Source organism: Saprolegnia parasitica, assembly GCF_000151545.1.
Source record: "Saprolegnia parasitica CBS 223.65 unplaced genomic scaffold supercont2.2, whole genome shotgun sequence".
Lineage (NCBI taxonomy): Eukaryota > Oomycota > Saprolegniomycetes > Saprolegniales > Saprolegniaceae > Saprolegnia > Saprolegnia parasitica.
In genome coordinates this window covers 1,066,053-1,082,217 of record NW_012156396.1, presented here as the reverse complement: position 1 = coordinate 1,082,217, position 16,165 = coordinate 1,066,053, and the positions used below count along the sequence as shown (strand labels likewise).

The following is a 16,165-nucleotide window of genomic DNA, read 5'->3' as shown; positions in this document are numbered from 1 at the left end:
ACGATCTGCGCCTCGGGCGCGACCTCAAAGCGGCTGTAGCTCACGACGCGGTCGGCCGTGTCGGGGCGCGCCGCGTGCTCGACGACGACCGACATGCCGCAGAACGAGTTGGGGCGGTGCGACCCGCAGCAGTGCGGGAAGCAGCGGAGGTTCTTATGCCCCGTGTTCTTATTGTTGCTACACCAGTCGCATCCCATGAAACAAGAACCGCCGTCAGAGTCCATACCGCGTGTACGATTCGCAGAAGAGCGGAAGCGCGCAATCGTTGTGCACGAAGCGGGATGCGGCCGAGTGCAGCGACGAGGAAGGGGCGACCATCTTCGCGACAGGGACGGGAATGCAACTGCGGACGCGCCAATGAAGGCCTCCACCGATCTTCCGTCGCGCCCCGTATCCGGACACCGGCCGCCTTTATCCCATACATTCGTTATCCGGACACGGCAAAGTCGGACAGGCGGGTGTTCAGCGCCGAGCGTTCAGTCGCGTGTTTCAGCATAAGGCCAGATAAGGTCAGCACACCGCGTGAAATTCGGACGTTTGGCGTGCATATGCCCGCTCATATGGTCCAAATCCTAATTAGGACCAGGCGCGAACGGTCCCGAAGCCGTAAGCAAGTGTACCTGCGCGCCAACATGTCCACGCTGGGTTGGCGAGGTAGTACCTGGTACGCTCGGCGTGCACGCGGCCACTCAAATCGACGGCCAAATTTTCTGTCGCGCCATCTGCAGAACAGCAGGAGCAGCGTGGCGCGCGCTCCAAAGGATGGGCGTGCTGAACCCAAAGCCTGGGCTGTGACGTGGACGGCACCGCGCCGTGTCCGACCTCGCCGAGTCCGACCTCGTCCCAAGGCTGGGTCCGACGTTCGTCAGGACGGTCCGAGCTTCAACTGCCGACACTTGAGGCTGCAGCACCGCGCCGCTTGGGCAGTGGACATGGCGGTAGCTGCTGGGTCTACCAGAAGAAGCCGACGCTACTCTAGGCCCAACGATGGCTGAGACAGCCCTTGCTTCTGTTGACGTAAATGCTTGATGACGGCCCCATCACCACTGTTGTCGGAGCGTACGGATACGGCCTTCAGATCAGGCAGTCTGTCCTACCTCGCCAATCGCAGCCTGATTTACCGACGCGACCAGATAACGGCTGGATTCCACGAATCAAATGAAATAGATCGTGAATGCTGGCACTGGATTGGCTGTGCGAGAGCAAAGATCTGCTGCATCTGGTCATTTGGCCTTTCTGCAGGATGCGCTTTCTCGGGTCGACCACATCAAGCGTCCGCTACCGCTTCAAGAAGGAGACCGCTGGCGGCGTCCACGGCTACATCGAGGTAGCATCAGCGCTTCGACGGCGCTCAGGCTCGGGTAGGTTGCTCGCGATGCACAAGGCGCGACGATCCATGCCCGCCTCGACGTGACCGAGCTCGATGTCCAAGCGCTGCAGGCCTTCGACGCCAACTGCGATGGCGCCATTGAGGCCTTCAAGTGGCACATCCACACGCACTGGCACCAGACGACGACCTCCTCGTACGTAGGCTGCGCCAATGCATCAAGCCTCATCCGCTAGTCTAGGTTCTTGGGCGGCTGCTCGTTGGCGATCGCTGGCAACCACTACGACCCCGACTTTGCGTGCGGACCCAACTCGGAGCACTACAAGGACACCAAGTGCGCTGGCGTCGTCTACAACTGTAGCGCTGCGGCGTACGCAGCAAACCCCCGCGCTTGCGAACGCGGCGATTTGTCGGGCAAGCTCGGCGACATGCTGGTAGCTCGTCGCCACAAGACTGTCAATTGTATGCACTGGTGGCTAGGTCAAGAAGGGACACATCGAGCATTTGTGGCGGGACCCGCACTACCCCGCGACTCACGAAGAGCAGCCAGAATGGAACATGATCCTGCACGCCGTGTGCGCCAACAAGGCGACGCCGCGCGTGGCCTGTGCGATTGCCGCTGTCGATGCCAAGGATCCGACTGGAGCGCGACGTTGGCGTCCTGGACCACCGTCGGCGTGCTTTTGGCGCTGCTGCTCGCGTTGTATCGCCAGCGCCATCCCCTGCTGCTCAAGTACTACCCCACCAACGTGGTTGTGGCCACGGCTGTGGCGATCCTTGGGCTTCTCGTGTACCAGTACGTTCTTATCAACACGGCGCTCTAAGATCGTAGATCATCTATGTACGCGTATGCAACTCGGTTCTTTCTTGTCGTCGTCGTCTTCTATGGACATGCTCACGGCTGCTTGGGCAGCCAGCTACGGAAGATGTCGTAGCAAGCAAACTGGATGCCCATGTTGGGCATCGCCCGCACGAGCGTCGGCGTGAGTCCGCGGTAGTAGCTCTTGATGCCCTCGGATTTTGCGAGCTTGATGTAGCAGTCGAGCGTGTGGCGGTACAGGCGCGGGTTGCCGCCGATACCTTGCATCTGCATACGACGGCGCACCGTGTCGTTGGGGTACGTAAGCAGCGTCGCAATCATGCCGGCGCCGCCGCCGCAGATCATTTTGCCGGCAAAGTCCGCCTTCGGGTCGATGCCTTCGGGGAGGAAGCTGCGGAGGAGGTCGTAGGAGCCAAACTTGATGCCCTCGTACGGCACGCTGCCGAGCAAGGTCGGGCCCATGCCGCGGAAGAGCGCACGCACGCCCTCTTCCTTGACGATGATGACAAAGGCCGAGAGCATGCCCGAGTGGCGCGGCAGCGACTCGATCGTCCCCGAGAGGCGCGTGCGAATAAAGTCGAGCGGGTACGTCAAGATACACGCCGTCATGCCTGCCCAGCCGCCCGCGAAGAAGCCGACTTGGCTTGGCGCAATCGGCATGATCGTCTGCGTCGAGAGGATGCTTCGGTAGATGTCGCTCCACCCAAACAAGATGGCTTTGTGCGGCAGGATGCGCACGCACGCTGCAAAGTTGCCGCGCCAGAAGCCAAGGAAGCCCTCGGTCTGGAAAATGAGACGCGTCGTGGCGACCATGCCTTGGTTGCTCGCGCCGGTCTGGCACACGATCTTGACGCGCTCGAAGGGCGCAACGACGCTCTTGGAGATGACGCCCGCCATGCCACCGGCGCCCATGAGACCCAGGTTCACCTGCTTGCGCTTCGGCGTCTCGGCCATGGGGTCGACGGCGTGGGGCCAATCCGGATTTGACGCCAGCTGGTGGGTTGACTTCAACCGGCGTTGGCTAACCTTTAACGCATACGGGTAAACGGTTTAACGTGAGCATCACGCCACAGGTTGGATGTACTTGTACACGGCGTGGTTCCGGCATGCCTTGCTTGGTACCTACCATGCGACGAGAGTCCACGAGATGCAGTCGCTTGTACCTCGCATCTCAGAACCAGTCCCTGGCCGGTGCGAGACGCGACGTCTTTAACGATTTGGTTTAACTTTAACCGAATTCGGTTTTCCTCCAAACCTCTCGTATCCGATACTGTTCATGATCGGTTTGCAGAGGGTACATCTCCCGCGGAATGATGGACCGGTACCTCGTGCCGGTACAGACGACGTGCGAGCGCATCGTGCCCGGGAAGCCCAAGCCAAGCGCGCGCCTGCGCCAGACGAGGATCGAGCACGGGACCAAGGTCGAGGTCGTGGAGGAGATCCAGTCGCTGGCCCACATCATGGACGTCTGCGACGAGCAGGAGCTGCCGATGCTGCTGCAGGAGCTCGACCAGCGCTTCATCTCGCTCGAGCTCCTCGAAGAGACCGAGATCGGACAGTCGCTCGTGCGTATCTACCGGCGCACCGAGTCTGCGAACGTCCGCGAAGTCGCGCGCTGCCTCCTGCGCAAGTGGAAGAAGACGGCGCTCGACGGCCTCCAGCGCCGGCAGAAGCGCGTCGAGGTCTTTGGCCGCAATATGATCCATTAACTCTTCCTTAATTCTATAAATTACGTCTCTTTCAATGCTGTTTACACGAGCTTGAGACATTGACGCTAGAAGAGCCCGTCATGGCGCCGCAAGCATTATCGAAGCGTACGTGTTGCTCGCTCCCTGTCCATCTCGTACGTTTTCGGGTAAATGACCCAGGCAAGGACGATGCTCTACCACAGTGCTGTCGCGGAAGCCCATGATCATGATGCTCGAGCCAACGACTCGATGGCGCGAGGTCGACAAGGACGAGCTTCCCGCACCAACAATCTCGCAAACCAAACAATTCATCGTGGATGGTCCAGTCCATTGGTACATCCGACGGCGGTCCATCACGACGCTTCCAAACGACTGCAGGCAGTGACTCTAACCTTGGCCCAACTTGGGTTTGCGGCATGACGTGGTTGGCTGCAGGGTTGGGGCGAGATAAGAAAGAGGTATCGCAAGGCCAATGGATTGACTAGAGCAGTGGAGTGCCGCTGGGTTCGTTGGTCTTCGCCATGGTGTCCGACATCAAGTCTGACGAGACCCGCTCGTCGAGCTATACACGATCCTCGTGTATAAATAGCGGCTTCCCCTAGACCTGCACGCAACTGGGCGGCCGGATTGCAAGAAATGGTGCTGTCGAGGTCAGCAGCAATGGTGGTTCCGTTTGATTCGACGCCAACGCGGCGTGCACCGTGTGGCCAGGGCCTGGCGCTGGCGCTCCTCAACCTCGCCTTTGCGACTGTCGTCGCCGTGAGCACCTATTACCTCAACTTGCTCGCGAACACGCACGTGGGCTTGGGCCTCAACGTCGAGACGTTTACGAGCAACCAGTTTAATATTCCCGTCAACGTCTTGCTCCAAGGCTCGGTGACCTTCCCGCTCGCAACGGCGTTGCCCTTAAATGCGACGCTATCGCTGAGCACGCTCTTGTACAAGAGCTGCAGCAAGAAGGACGTTGCGTGCGCGTCTGCGTTTCTTCCAGAGACCAACCATCTCTGGAGTGCGGTCGCCAAGACGTTTGCTAACATCTCCAAGTTTGAGCAGCCGCGCTTTCAGGACCCGACCCAAGTGATCACGATCCAGCACATCAACAACCTCGCGGGGTGGAACAAGCCGACAGTGCAGTTTTCCATTGACGGCCACGACATGGCGATTACGTGCATGGTGCGCCGCGCGAGCTTTTACCTCGCGTCGTCCACTGCGTCGTCGGCCGTGATCGACTCGATTGCGTTTTGCTCGCAGCGCAAATTTGATCCGAAGTGGATTTGTGAAAACCAAGTCGCGACCGACGCGCCCTCGCACGCGATCCAAGTGAGCCGCGGAAAGGCCAGCTACCTTGGCGTGGCGCCGCGTCATGACATCTACATGAACCCGGGGTTCCTCGCCACGTTCATGGGTGGCCCACTCGGCGCGGTGCGGCTCGGGCCCGTGCCGGCGATCGACGAGTTTGAAGGCGGTATTCTCCAGATTATGGCGCCATGGGACATCGTACCCTTTGGCGACTGCGCCACCTTGAACCCGTCGACGGGGCTTGGGTGGCTCATGCAAATGGCAGGATTCGTAACCATGTTCTGGAAGAGCGATGCGCTCATGCTCACCAACTCCATCGTGCTCTGGCTCATGACGCTCTACTTGGTGCTGCTCCAAGTGCTCTTCCTCCGACATAGCGTCATCTGCAGCGTGCCCGTGTACATGGCCAAGAACGTGGTCGGTCTTGTGATCCTCTTTGTGGGTTTCTGGGGCAACACCAACCTCCAGACGCTCACAACGTATTTGCACCAGACGCCGAGCTTCAACTTGGGCTACTACATCTACTGTGGTCCGGCACAACTGGCGTCGATCGTTGGTATCATGACGGGCACGTTGATTCAGATGTGGTTCAACCCGCGCCTCGTGACCCAGACGTGGCTCCTTCTAGTGTTCAGTCTGGTCAACTGGTTTCTGGTGTTTGCGCTCGAGGCATTCGTGTTTCCAGGCATGAGCAGCTCGGTGCCAGGACCGTGTGGGCTGGCCACGTCGACCGGCTGCCTCCAATGCACCGCCATCAAACGCAACTACTATCTCTCCGCTGTCGCCTCGAGCGGCGTCGTTCTCGTTGCCATCGGCTGCGTCTACCTCGTCTCGCTCAAGCAGCGCAAGACGAGCCAAGTGGTGCCGTCAGCGCACTCTGTGCTGACGTACCTCCGAGTCCCCGACTTGCGATCGACCGTGACGTCGCTCGAAGGATGCCTCCAGCGCAACAATGCAGTGTCCGACGACGTTGGCATCGACGCTGGCATCCTCCTCGCGAAGAACATGCTCCAGGTTTCCGACGCGGTGCTCACGCGCACGTCCAACGTCCAGTACGAGCTCATCTACCGCTTGATCCCGACAGCCTTTCTCAAGCGATTCTACAGCTCGACCGTCGGGTCAATGCTCGTGGTGCACATTGAAAAGCGCGCGCTGACCCACGTCTCGAGCTACAAGTACCTCCACGAGATGGGCATCGGTGGCGGCGACGGCCTCTCGGGGTATTTTGTCTAGCACATTGTATGATCCAGGAGACCCAAGCGGCGTTGTCGCTAGCACGCTCGCGCGCTACTTATATATGAACGTGTTTCGCGTTATCTTTGTTGTTACAAAGAGTTCGCATACGTAGAGACTACTTGATTGAAAAATTTACATCGAACAAATGAATCTGTTGTACTTTCAACTTGTTTTGAGAGTTCCACGCTCCGTCATGCTGAAGCAGTCAATGGAGCTCCACCTCGCCAATTGATTAGACGACGCCAACGGTCGCCCGCATACTCTAGTACGAGGGGCTTCGGCGCTCGTGGGACCTCGCATCACAACCTGCAAGTACCCCCTCGGGCTTTGAGGTGGGCAATGTCGATGGCCTCTCGGGGACTAGGTCTTGTAACGAACGACACGTCGGAATTCACGCGTCACAACTCAGTGGCAGCGTCGTCTTCGCACCTCGACTCGTCGAGCATGGGCTCAATCGGGCAGTCGAGCATACTAGTGCTTGAGTTGATATTTCCATTTCGCCAGGAACCCCAAGGCACTGGTACCGAGGCAATGCTGTCGATGGCGCACGTTTCGTGACTCTGATGAGACAATGAAGCACGATCTATCCAAGTTGGCAAGATATGCGCAAGGACAGCTATGGTTAAATGGAACAAATGAAGGACCCCTTTTCGAGGCAACAGACAGATGGGTGGCTTCTCGTTGGGCGCTAGTTGACTACAAGATTACACTGCCTCGCGGCAAAAATAGCTCCAACTACCACTAAATGTCCTTGTTGAGAAGACCATGCCGACGCAGGTCGTCCCGTTCGAGTTCGCGCCCCGCCCCGCGCGTGCCGTGGGCCATGGCATGGCGCTCTCGCTGCTCTACTTGGCCTTTGCGTCCACCGTCGCCGTTAGCACGTACTACTTGAATGCGATCGCAAACACGCCCATTTTCCTCGGCCACCAGTGCGAGAGCTTTACAAGCAACCAATTCAACATCCCAGTCAGAACACTCCTTCGCGCTTCAATACCCTTTCCGCTGTCGACCAACATGACACCCAACGCGACCCTCTCTCTCAGCGACCTCCTCTACAAAAAGTGTGGTGTACGGGACGAGGCCTGTGCGAAGTCGTTTCGACCTCGGTCCAACGAGATCTGGTACCTGGTGGCCAAAGCGTTTGCTCTGATCCCCAACTTTGACCAGCCGCGCTTCCAGAATGCCACCCAGACTGCCACGATTCAACACATCAACAACCTCAGTGGCTGGAACAAGGCAACGGCGCAGTTTTCCATTGACGACCACGACATGGCCATCACGTGCATGGTGCGCCGCGTAAGCTTCTACCTTGCGTCGGCACCCGCATCCTCGGCGGTGATCGACTCGATTGCCTTTTGTTCGCAGCGCAAATTTGATCCGAATTGGATTTGCGAAAACGAAGTGGTGTGGACGTCGCCACGTATGCAATCCAAGTGAGCCGCGGAACGACCAGCTACCTTGGCGTGGCAGCGCGCAAAGAGGTCTACTTGAACCCAGGACACATCGCTACATTCACGGATGGTCCGCTCGGCGCGGTGCGCTTTCGAACAGTCCGTGCGATCGACGAGTACCAAGGCGGCATTCTCCAGATACGAGCACCATGGGACGTCCTTCCGGCATGCAGCTGTATAGGAACGCTGGACGTAGCCACGGGTCTTGGCTGGCTTGAGCAGATCCAAGGCATGGTCATAATGACGTGGGAGTGCGACTAGCTCATGCTAACGAACGCGATCATACTTTGGATGCTCGCCGTCGATTTTGCGTCACTTCAGTGGGTCTACCTTCGGCGCAGCACCATTTGCCTCGGTCCTGTCTACATGTCGAAGAGCGTTGTCGGCCTCGTAATCCTCTTTGTGGGTTTCTGGGGCAACGCCAACCTCCAGACGCTCACCACATTCCTTCACCACAAGCCTGGATTCGATCTGGGCTACTACGTCTACTGCGGTCCCGCTCAATTGGCGTCGATTGTTGGTATCATGACGAGCACGTTGATTCAGATGTGGTTCAACCCGCGTCTCGTGACCCAGACGTGGCTCCTTCTAGTGTTCAGTCTGGTCAACTGGTTTCTGGTGTTCGCGCTCGAGGCATTCGTGTTTCCAGGCGTGAGCCGCTCGGTGCCAGGACCTTGCGGCCTACGCACGTCGACCAACTGCCTTCTCTACAACAAGATCGCGCAGACGTACTACTACTCGGCGATCGCGTCGGGTGGCGTCGTGCTGCTTGCGATCGCTGCCATGTATTTCCACGCGCTCATATGGTCGAAGGGCGCGGGCATGGTCCCAGGACACACTCTGTTCTTCAATACCTCGCTGTGAAGGACTTGGCGTCTGTCGTAACGTCGGTCCACAGCAGCATCCTCTTCACTGACAACGAAGACTCGGTTGGGATCGACGCCGGCGTTCTCCTCATCAAAGACATGATCCAAGTTTCCAGCACGGCGATGACGAGAACCTCCAACGTACAGTACGACCTGTTCTTTCGGCTGCTTCCCACCGCCCGCCTGAAGGCGTACTACAGCTCTGGTGTCGGCAGTGTGCTCGTTGTGCATATCAGACAGCGGACGATTTCGCGTCGGTCCAGCTACACACCGCTGTACACATTGCTCTCTGGGACGACCGACGTTAAGACCGACGAAGCGGGGTATCTCGTGTAATAGAGCCGTGTTCGAGTGCAATTCGTTTCGCCGTGGCTGAGAGTCCACCACCCGTTCAACAGAAACAGACTGCATTCTAACGTCGATAGAATGAGCCACGGTGTCTGCCATTTCATGCACGCGTCTCTCGTAGAGAGCCAACATTGCGAGAGAGATGAACACAAATACATGTCACGCCTAGTGACGGCATCAGTTTTTTGGGGTTTCTCGCCAACGCAAAACGGAGCCCGTTTCGAGACGCAGGTGCGTTTCGTGCATTCCCAAGCGATATGCCCCGCGTGGCGCCGTCGTTAGATGCACGACGAGGTCCGAGGCTGCAGCTGCGTTTGTATTGGCGCCCTGGCGTATTCCTCGCGGTGATGTACCTTGTCTTTGCCTTGATCGTTGCGGGGACGACCTACTTGCTCTCTGGCATCGCCAACACGCCCGTCTACCTCGGCCTTGTCCAAGAAGGCTTCACCTCCAACCTCTACAACGTACCCATCAATGTCCTCCTCGAAGGGTCTGGCAACGTCGCGGCCACGTCGACCCGCGCATCGCTCAGCGACCTTCTCTACAAGGCGTGTCGCGACCATACGTGTGCCAGTGGCTTTACAGCGGCATCCAACGAGCTATGGGCGCTGGTCGGGTCAGCGTTCGCGTTGATTCCCGAGTTTGACCAGCCGCATTTCCAGAATTCCAGCCACATTGTCGTGTTCCAGCACATCAACAACCTCAGCGGCTGGAACAAGGCGTCGGCCCAGTTTCACATATCTGGTCACGACATGGCGATCACATGCATGGTGCGCCGCGCCAGCTTTGTCTACGCTGGGCACTCGCACCCTATCGTCGACTCGTTGGCCTTTTGCTCGCAGCGACCGTACGACCCGCAGTGGGTCTGCGAGACGGACGTCGATGTGAGCGTCAACACGTATGCGATCCAGGTCCGGAACGGCGTCGCCGCGTACATTGGTGTCACGCCGCGGGGCGAGGTCTACTTCAACCCTAACCACGTCGCAACCTTTCGCGGCAGCGCGCTCGGTGCCGTGGCGCTGAGCACGGTGCCGTCTATCAACGAGTACCACCGCGGGTTCGTGCAAGCCAGTGCCGCGTGGGACGTGCTCGTCGCGGCCCGCTGCAAGAGCCTCGACCGCAGCACGTACCTCGGGTGGCTACTGCAGTGCCAGGGCTACGTCACAATGACGTGGCAGTGCGACTCGCTCATGCCGACGAACGCAGCCGTCCTGCTTGCCATCGTGCTCTACCTCGTGCTGGTCCAGATTGTGTTTCTGCGTCAAAGCCACATCTGCTGCGTGCCCGTTGACATGTCCAAACATGTGATTGGCGTCGCGATCCTCGTCGTCGCGTTTGCTGGCAACGAAAACCTCCAGGCGCTCACGACGTACTTGTACCAGAACCCGAGCTACGGCAGTGTGTACTACTACGCGTTCTGCGGTCCCGCACAACTGGCATCGATCGTCGGCATCATGACGGGGACGCTCGTCCAGATGTGGTTCAACCCGCGACTGGTGACCGAGACGTGGCTCCTTCTCGTGTTCAGTCTTCTCAACTGGATTCTGGTCTTTGTCCTCGAAGCCTACGTGTTTCCAGGCATGAGCACCAACGTGCCGGCTCGTTGTGCGCTCGTGACGACGTCCAACTGCATCGTGTTCAGCGCCGTGCTGAAAATGCACTTTGTCTCGGCCGGCGTCGCCATGGGTGTCGTTGCGCTGGCGATCGTCGCCGTGTACGTGCACTCGGCCTGCCGCTTTAGTCCTCCGACACCACCAACGTCCGTGCTCACGTATTTTAACGCTGCACAGTACGAGCAGTTTCTCACGTCATCGGCGGGCTGCGTCGGCGAGCGAGGCGCCGACAATGGTGTGCTCCTCATCAAAAGCATGCTGCGCGTGGCACCCGATACGTTGACGCGCACGACGAACGCACCGTACGTGCTGCTGCACATGCTGCTGCCAACGAAGCTCGTGAAGCGACTGTACAGCGACACCATCGGCTCGCTGCACGTCGTGCATCTCCAAGAAAACGCCATCGGCCGCACCAGCGGCTACAAAGTGCTCGACAAGATCGAGGCGTCCAGCGACACGCCGCCGTGTTGCGTCTGAGAGGGCCGAAATACACGTCATCTTATCCAAGAATAGCGAGGTCGCGTGATGTGATAGTACTATAAGCGTCTCTGCGTGTCGTCACCAACACATCGTCCATGTTGGCGTCTCTCTCGCAGGTACTTACCGCCGCAAACGTTCTTCTAACCACATTTCTACGACGCTATCGTCGTGTCGACGCTGGTGCGACGTGCTACGCAGACCCAAACGCTGCGGCGCCAACCGCTGGTCCATCCTTGTCGATCAATATGTCGGTAAGCAAGATGGCGATCCTCTCACTCTCGGTGCAGATAACGTTGGCGACTATATATACCCCGAATCTGCGAAAGGCCTTTTCGGTCATTGGGAAAGTAGTCAAAGATTGACGAGATGGCTCCGGACAAGAACCGACGGGAGAGCCGCCTCGTGTCGGCGGCCGCGTTTGTGCGCAAGCGGCTGCCGTTCGGAATGGGCATGGCGCTCTCGCTGCTCTATATGGGCTTTGCGGGCGTCGTCGCCGTCACGACGTATACGCTCACGTCGATCGCCAACCAGCCGGTCTTCACGGGGCTCATCGTCCAGGCCTTTGACTACAACCGGTTTGACGTGCCCGTGACGACGCTTCTTCAAGGCGCGAGCGTCGTGGTGTCGAGTCCATCGACGCTCTCGAGCACGGAGGCGACGTGGTCCGTGAGTGACCTCCACTACAAGGAGTGCGGCGTCAACGACGCAGCGTGCGCCAATGCGTTCGTGGCCCAAACCAACATGGTGTGGAGCACGATCGGCCACGCGTTGGAGCAGATTCCGGCCTTTGACGAGCCGATTTTTCAAGACAGAAACCAACTCATCAAGTTCAAGCACATCAACAACCTCAGTGGGTTCAACAAACCGTCGGTGCAGTTTTACATCGATGGGCACGCCAAGGCCGTCACGTGTCTCGTCCGGCGCGCGAAAATCACGTACGTCGACGTGGCGAATCTCAAGCCCGCGATCGACTGCCTCGCGTACTGCTCCGTGAGCGCGTATGACCCCAAGTGGATGTGCGAGAACGAAGTGTCGATGGAGACCAACACGTATGCAATCCAGATGCGCAACGGACGCGCTGTGTATCTCGGCGTCGCCAAGCGCAGTCAGTTTTACTTTTACGCGGGTAAAACCACGCTTCTAACGGCGGCTTGAACGGGACGCTGAGCCTTGTGACGGTCGCGACGACCGACGAGTACCAATCGGGCATTCTCCAAGCCAATGCGCCGTGGGACATTGTGCCGGCGTCGCAGTGCGGCACCTACAACTTTGCGACCAACCTTGGGTGGCTCCTCCAGATCCAGGGCGCCGTCACGATGATCTGGCAGTGCGACTCGCTCATGCTCACGAACGCGATCGTGCTCTTCTTCGTCGCGCTCGCCATGTGCCTCATGCAAGCGGTCTTCCTGCGCCACTCGCGCGTCTGCTACGTGCCCGTGTACCTTTCCAAGAACGTGCTGGGGCTCGTGATTTTGTTTGTGGCGTACTATGGCAACGCCAACCTCCAGACGCTGACCACGTATCTGATTCTGAACCCTGCGGACGCGATTCCCGCGCGATGGTACATCCTCTGCGGGCCCGCGCAAATGGCGTCGATCGTTGGCATCATGACGGGCACGTTGATTCAAATCTGGTTCAACCCACGCGTCGTGACCCAGACGTGGCTCGTGCTCTTCTTCAGCGTCGCCAACTGGATCATCGTGTTTTATCTGGAAGGCTTTGTGTACCCGTACCAGAACAGTATGGTGGCCAATCCGTGCGGCCTCGCAACGTCGACCAACTGCTTCCTTTTCGACGCGATTCCGCGTACGTACTACCAGTCGGCGATCATCGCTGGGGGCGTCGTCGTCTTCGCCATCCTCGTCATCTGCGCGCACTCGCGCCTCTGGTCGGGCTCCCACGAGCTTCTGCCTACCAGCTCCGTACTCCAGTACTTGAATATCTCGAACGTGCACGATCTGGCGACCTCGACGCACGGCTGCGTGGGCCTCTCGGCCAAGGGCACGCCGGCCCTCGACGCTGGCGTCCTCATCATCAAGAACATGCTGCGAGTCTCCAACACCCACATGACGCGCACGAGCAACGTCCAGTACGAGCTCATCTACCGTTTGATCCCGACAACCTTTCTCAAGCGACTCTACAGCTCGACCGTCGGGTCCATGCTCGTCTTTGACATGGAGAACCAGACGATCACGCGCCGGTCGAGCTACAAATTTCTGCACGAAATGGACATTGGACACATGGACAATGTCACGGGGTTTCTTGATTAACTTGACTAACTTCAGCATGTATTAATAATAATGTACTAAAAATATCCTTTTTCTTATTGATTCTTATGGCTGGATGACGTGGCAGTTTCCTCGCGCTGTAAAAATAGAGCGACCAATCCTGTCCCTCGATAAAATCGAATTTCGCGCTCGGCCAAAAAACATACCCGTATTTGTATGATACCACGTGCGCTTGGTGTGCTGGAGAGGTCATCAGTCATCAATAATCATCGACTACCTCGTGCCTTCTCGTGCTGTCTTAATGACGCAGAAGGGCAACCATGTATATATTAGATGACGGAACTAGTACGCATAAGGCTATTTAGCGCCGCTTTAGGAGCTCGAAGACGAGGTCGACGTTAGTGCGGCCCATTTCTTCGAAGGCGTTCGTCTTGGTGACCGCGTCAAAGTTGTTGAGCATAAAGGCAATGCAGCGGTCGCGAAGGATCGTCGCCGAGTGCATGTCGGCGGCGTGGAGGATACTGGCGGCATTTTCGATGCAGAGCGAGCTCAGCATTTTGCTCTCGCAGATTTTTTTGAGTCGGTCCACGCCGTACTAGACAAATTCTCCACATTTCAACCACATAGCATATTGACTCGACGTACGCGATCAGCAGTCACAAAGAGCTCCATGGCCGTCTCGACGTCGACCGTCACGTGGTCCGTGTAGAGATATTCAAGGAAGGCCAGGAAGATGACCTTGCGCACGTCGGGGACGACGACCTCGCGCGCGCGGCTCTCGAGCATCTAGACGCAGACGCCATATCAGATACTGAGAGATGGACGTCAGAGACGCACCTCGCCCGTGAGCATGGCCTTAAAGTAGCTGCAGCGCACACAGAGAATCTTGTGGGCATAAATCGGCACGCCCTCGACTAGACAGCATCAATCAGAAGACGCGCGACAGACGATGCAGACACTACCAAGAAAGGTGATATCGCTCATCGTTTGGTTGTTGACAAGGTCGCGGAGGTCGTTGACGAGGCATGGCGGCGGAATATCGAGCTCGACTTCCTCGCCAAAGCGAAATTCCTTGAAGTCATTGAGGCGGCTCGAGCCGTCGTAGCCGCCAAAGATCGCGAGACTGTCGTCGTAGACGCACCCGACATGGCAGAAACGTTGTCCGGGCGGCGGTCCGTTAAAGGCCATAGGCTGCCACACGTTGTTTTCTAGCTCAACTTCAGGTCCATTGAACATGAATTTGTCAAGGCACCGAGGTTGAGTTCGTGGAAGTCGTTCATGGCGCTGCCCGTCGAGCCACCAAAGATGTACATCGAGTTGCCGTGCGTGACGGCCACGTGGCTGTCGCGAGGAATTGGCGCCGGGCCTTCAACGGGCAGCATCGACCACGACCGCAATGCTACGGCAGCATGAGTCTACTGTTGCAAGCCTCTCCAGCCCACCAAAGTTGAAGACGTGCACGTCGTTGAGGTGCCGGGAGCCATCGTGGCCGCCAAAGAGGATGCACGTCGACTTGTGCGTCACGAGTGACGCGCGGTACCGCGGGCGCGGGAACCGCCCAGTGGCCGCGACTTGGGACCAGACGCAGGTTTCTACGCAGTCGCAAGGATGACGGACGGCGTGTCATGGGCTACGCACCAAAATTGAACTCGTAAAAGTCGTTGCGGTAGCTGCCGTCGTAGCCGCCAAAGCAAAAGAGCGATTTGTCTGCACAGCCACATCGCATTCGGTAGCGCAGAAGCGATCACATACCGTAGACGACGGCTGCGTGGCTGTGGCGCGGACTCGGGGGCATGCCGGACGCAACCGCCACGGGGCTCCACTTTTGCGTGACTAGACAGAGTGAAAGGTATAGCGTCGTGATGTCGCATACCAAAGTTGAATTCGATGAAGTCGTTCACGCGCGAGCTCCCGTCAAAGCCCGCAAAGACGTAGAACGAGTCCTTGTACACGACGGCGACGTGGCGGTCGCGCGGAGTCGGTGGGATCCCGATCGCGAGCACTTGCGCCCACACCTTGCGCTTGAAGTTGTACTCGAAAAAGTCGTTGACGCGGTTCGAGCCGTCGTAGCCGCCAAAGATGTACATCGAGTCCTTGTGCACCGCGCAGACGTGCAGCGACCGGTGGCACGGCGCTGCCGACGGGTTCTGGCACGGAACCGTGATCCACGAGCGCGCGGACGAGATCGGGCTCCCGCTCGCTTGCGGGCGGCTGTTGTACGTCAGGACGGGCGGCGGAGGGTACGTGGTCGTCGGCGTTGCGGTGGCCATGGCGTCGACGGCGGTCGGGTTGTGCGCCTCGAGAGAGTAGTCGGCGGCCGTAAGAGGTGCTGTGCTGTACTGAGCAGCGCCAGCATGGGTCATATGGCGTGGTTGGCTCGACATAGACAGCGGCAGTTGCGCCCAATTTTTCTCGAACTGCGTCGGTGGTATCTTTGCGGCCGAGTACCCTTCCATGGATTTGTCCGGATACGGAGCCCGCGCTTCCAGATTCAGCGACTGCTGTCGGCGCTGGTATAAGGAGGCAGCGGCGCCCCTCCCGTCGCCTTGCTGTAGAGTCCATCCCTGGGTCTGGTGCAACGCCCTGGTCTATCCTACTGTACTGTACATCTACGGTAGGGGCTCTCAGCAGCCTTTTGAGCCAATGGCCTTGCCTTGAAAACCCATTTCTTCAAAATACGATCTCTTATTGGCTGAAAATACTCTTTTTCACCGGATTAATATTCAATCTGCACAGTGGAAATCAAGCGCATCAAGAGACCAACTATACGACGCCACTTAGAGCAGCAATGCTCATATTGAACGTCATT

At 58.2% G+C, this 16,165-nt stretch overlaps 9 protein-coding genes across 9 annotated transcripts; 6 read left to right on the top strand and 3 right to left on the bottom strand.

Moving 5' to 3' along the window:
• Window positions 1–23: 23 nt before the first annotated feature.
• SPRG_01005 (hypothetical protein) lies at window positions 24–318 on the bottom strand (the record flags this gene model as incomplete). The annotated part of the gene is made up of 2 exons (XM_012339209.1): window positions 24–177; window positions 227–318. Coding segments are annotated over 2 exons (246 nt in total), but the record flags the coding sequence as incomplete, so codon positions are not given.
• Window positions 319–1,243: 925 nt separating this feature from the next.
• Window positions 1,244–2,151, top strand: SPRG_01004 (hypothetical protein; the record flags this gene model as incomplete). The annotated part of the gene is made up of 5 exons (XM_012339208.1): window positions 1,244–1,327; window positions 1,366–1,523; window positions 1,569–1,761; window positions 1,808–1,902; window positions 1,974–2,151. 5 exons carry the CDS (start codon window positions 1,244–1,246, stop codon window positions 2,149–2,151), a joined length of 708 nt encoding a protein of 235 aa, XP_012194598.1.
• SPRG_01003 (hypothetical protein) lies at window positions 2,108–3,101 on the bottom strand (the record flags this gene model as incomplete). Its single annotated transcript, XM_012339207.1, has 1 exon — window positions 2,108–3,101. The coding sequence occupies one exon, from the start codon at window positions 3,099–3,101 to the stop codon at window positions 2,223–2,225; it is 879 nt and encodes a 292-aa protein (XP_012194597.1). The 3' UTR covers window positions 2,108–2,222.
• Window positions 3,102–3,457: 356 nt separating this feature from the next.
• SPRG_01002 (hypothetical protein) lies at window positions 3,458–3,856 on the top strand (the record flags this gene model as incomplete). Its single annotated transcript, XM_012339206.1, has 1 exon — window positions 3,458–3,856. The coding sequence occupies one exon, from the start codon at window positions 3,458–3,460 to the stop codon at window positions 3,854–3,856; it is 399 nt and encodes a 132-aa protein (XP_012194596.1).
• A 639-nt stretch (window positions 3,857–4,495) lies between these two features.
• Window positions 4,496–6,367, top strand: SPRG_01001 (hypothetical protein; the record flags this gene model as incomplete). Its single annotated transcript, XM_012339205.1, has 1 exon — window positions 4,496–6,367. One exon carries the CDS (start codon window positions 4,496–4,498, stop codon window positions 6,365–6,367), a length of 1,872 nt encoding a protein of 623 aa, XP_012194595.1.
• A 1,745-nt stretch (window positions 6,368–8,112) lies between these two features.
• Window positions 8,113–9,023, top strand: SPRG_01000 (hypothetical protein; the record flags this gene model as incomplete). The annotated part of the gene is made up of 2 exons (XM_012339204.1): window positions 8,113–8,646; window positions 8,688–9,023. The coding sequence occupies 2 exons, from the start codon at window positions 8,113–8,115 to the stop codon at window positions 9,021–9,023; spliced, it is 870 nt and encodes a 289-aa protein (XP_012194594.1).
• A 359-nt stretch (window positions 9,024–9,382) lies between these two features.
• SPRG_00999 (hypothetical protein) lies at window positions 9,383–11,198 on the top strand (the record flags this gene model as incomplete). The annotated part of the gene is made up of 1 exon (XM_012339203.1): window positions 9,383–11,198. The coding sequence occupies one exon, from the start codon at window positions 9,383–9,385 to the stop codon at window positions 11,123–11,125; it is 1,743 nt and encodes a 580-aa protein (XP_012194593.1). The 3' UTR covers window positions 11,126–11,198.
• A 296-nt stretch (window positions 11,199–11,494) lies between these two features.
• Window positions 11,495–13,398, top strand: SPRG_00998 (hypothetical protein; the record flags this gene model as incomplete). The annotated part of the gene is made up of 2 exons (XM_012339202.1): window positions 11,495–12,237; window positions 12,297–13,398. 2 exons carry the CDS (start codon window positions 11,495–11,497, stop codon window positions 13,396–13,398), a joined length of 1,845 nt encoding a protein of 614 aa, XP_012194592.1.
• A 270-nt stretch (window positions 13,399–13,668) lies between these two features.
• Window positions 13,669–15,772, bottom strand: SPRG_00997 (hypothetical protein). Its single transcript, XM_012339201.1, has 9 exons — window positions 15,230–15,772; window positions 15,109–15,189; window positions 14,995–15,063; window positions 14,799–14,948; window positions 14,609–14,755; window positions 14,319–14,564; window positions 14,194–14,270; window positions 14,002–14,142; window positions 13,669–13,951 (listed from the first exon to the last, which is right to left on the bottom strand). Exons 1-9 carry the CDS (start codon window positions 15,738–15,740, stop codon window positions 13,718–13,720), a joined length of 1,656 nt encoding a protein of 551 aa, XP_012194591.1. The 5' UTR covers window positions 15,741–15,772; the 3' UTR covers window positions 13,669–13,717.
• Window positions 15,773–16,165: the final 393 nt, after the last annotated feature.

Coding starts and splice junctions, on each gene's coding strand:
- SPRG_00997 (XM_012339201.1), bottom strand. CDS start 15,740: ATGTCGAGCCAACCACGCCATATGACCCATGCTGGCGCTGCTCAGTAC. Junction 14,756..14,798: donor CGTGCACGTCTTCAACTTTG/GTGGGCTGGAGA, acceptor ATGCTGCCGTAG/CATTGCGGTCGTGGTCGATG. Junction 13,952..14,001: donor TCTTTGTGACTGCTGATCGC/GTACGTCGAGTC, acceptor GAATTTGTCTAG/TACGGCGTGGACCGACTCAA.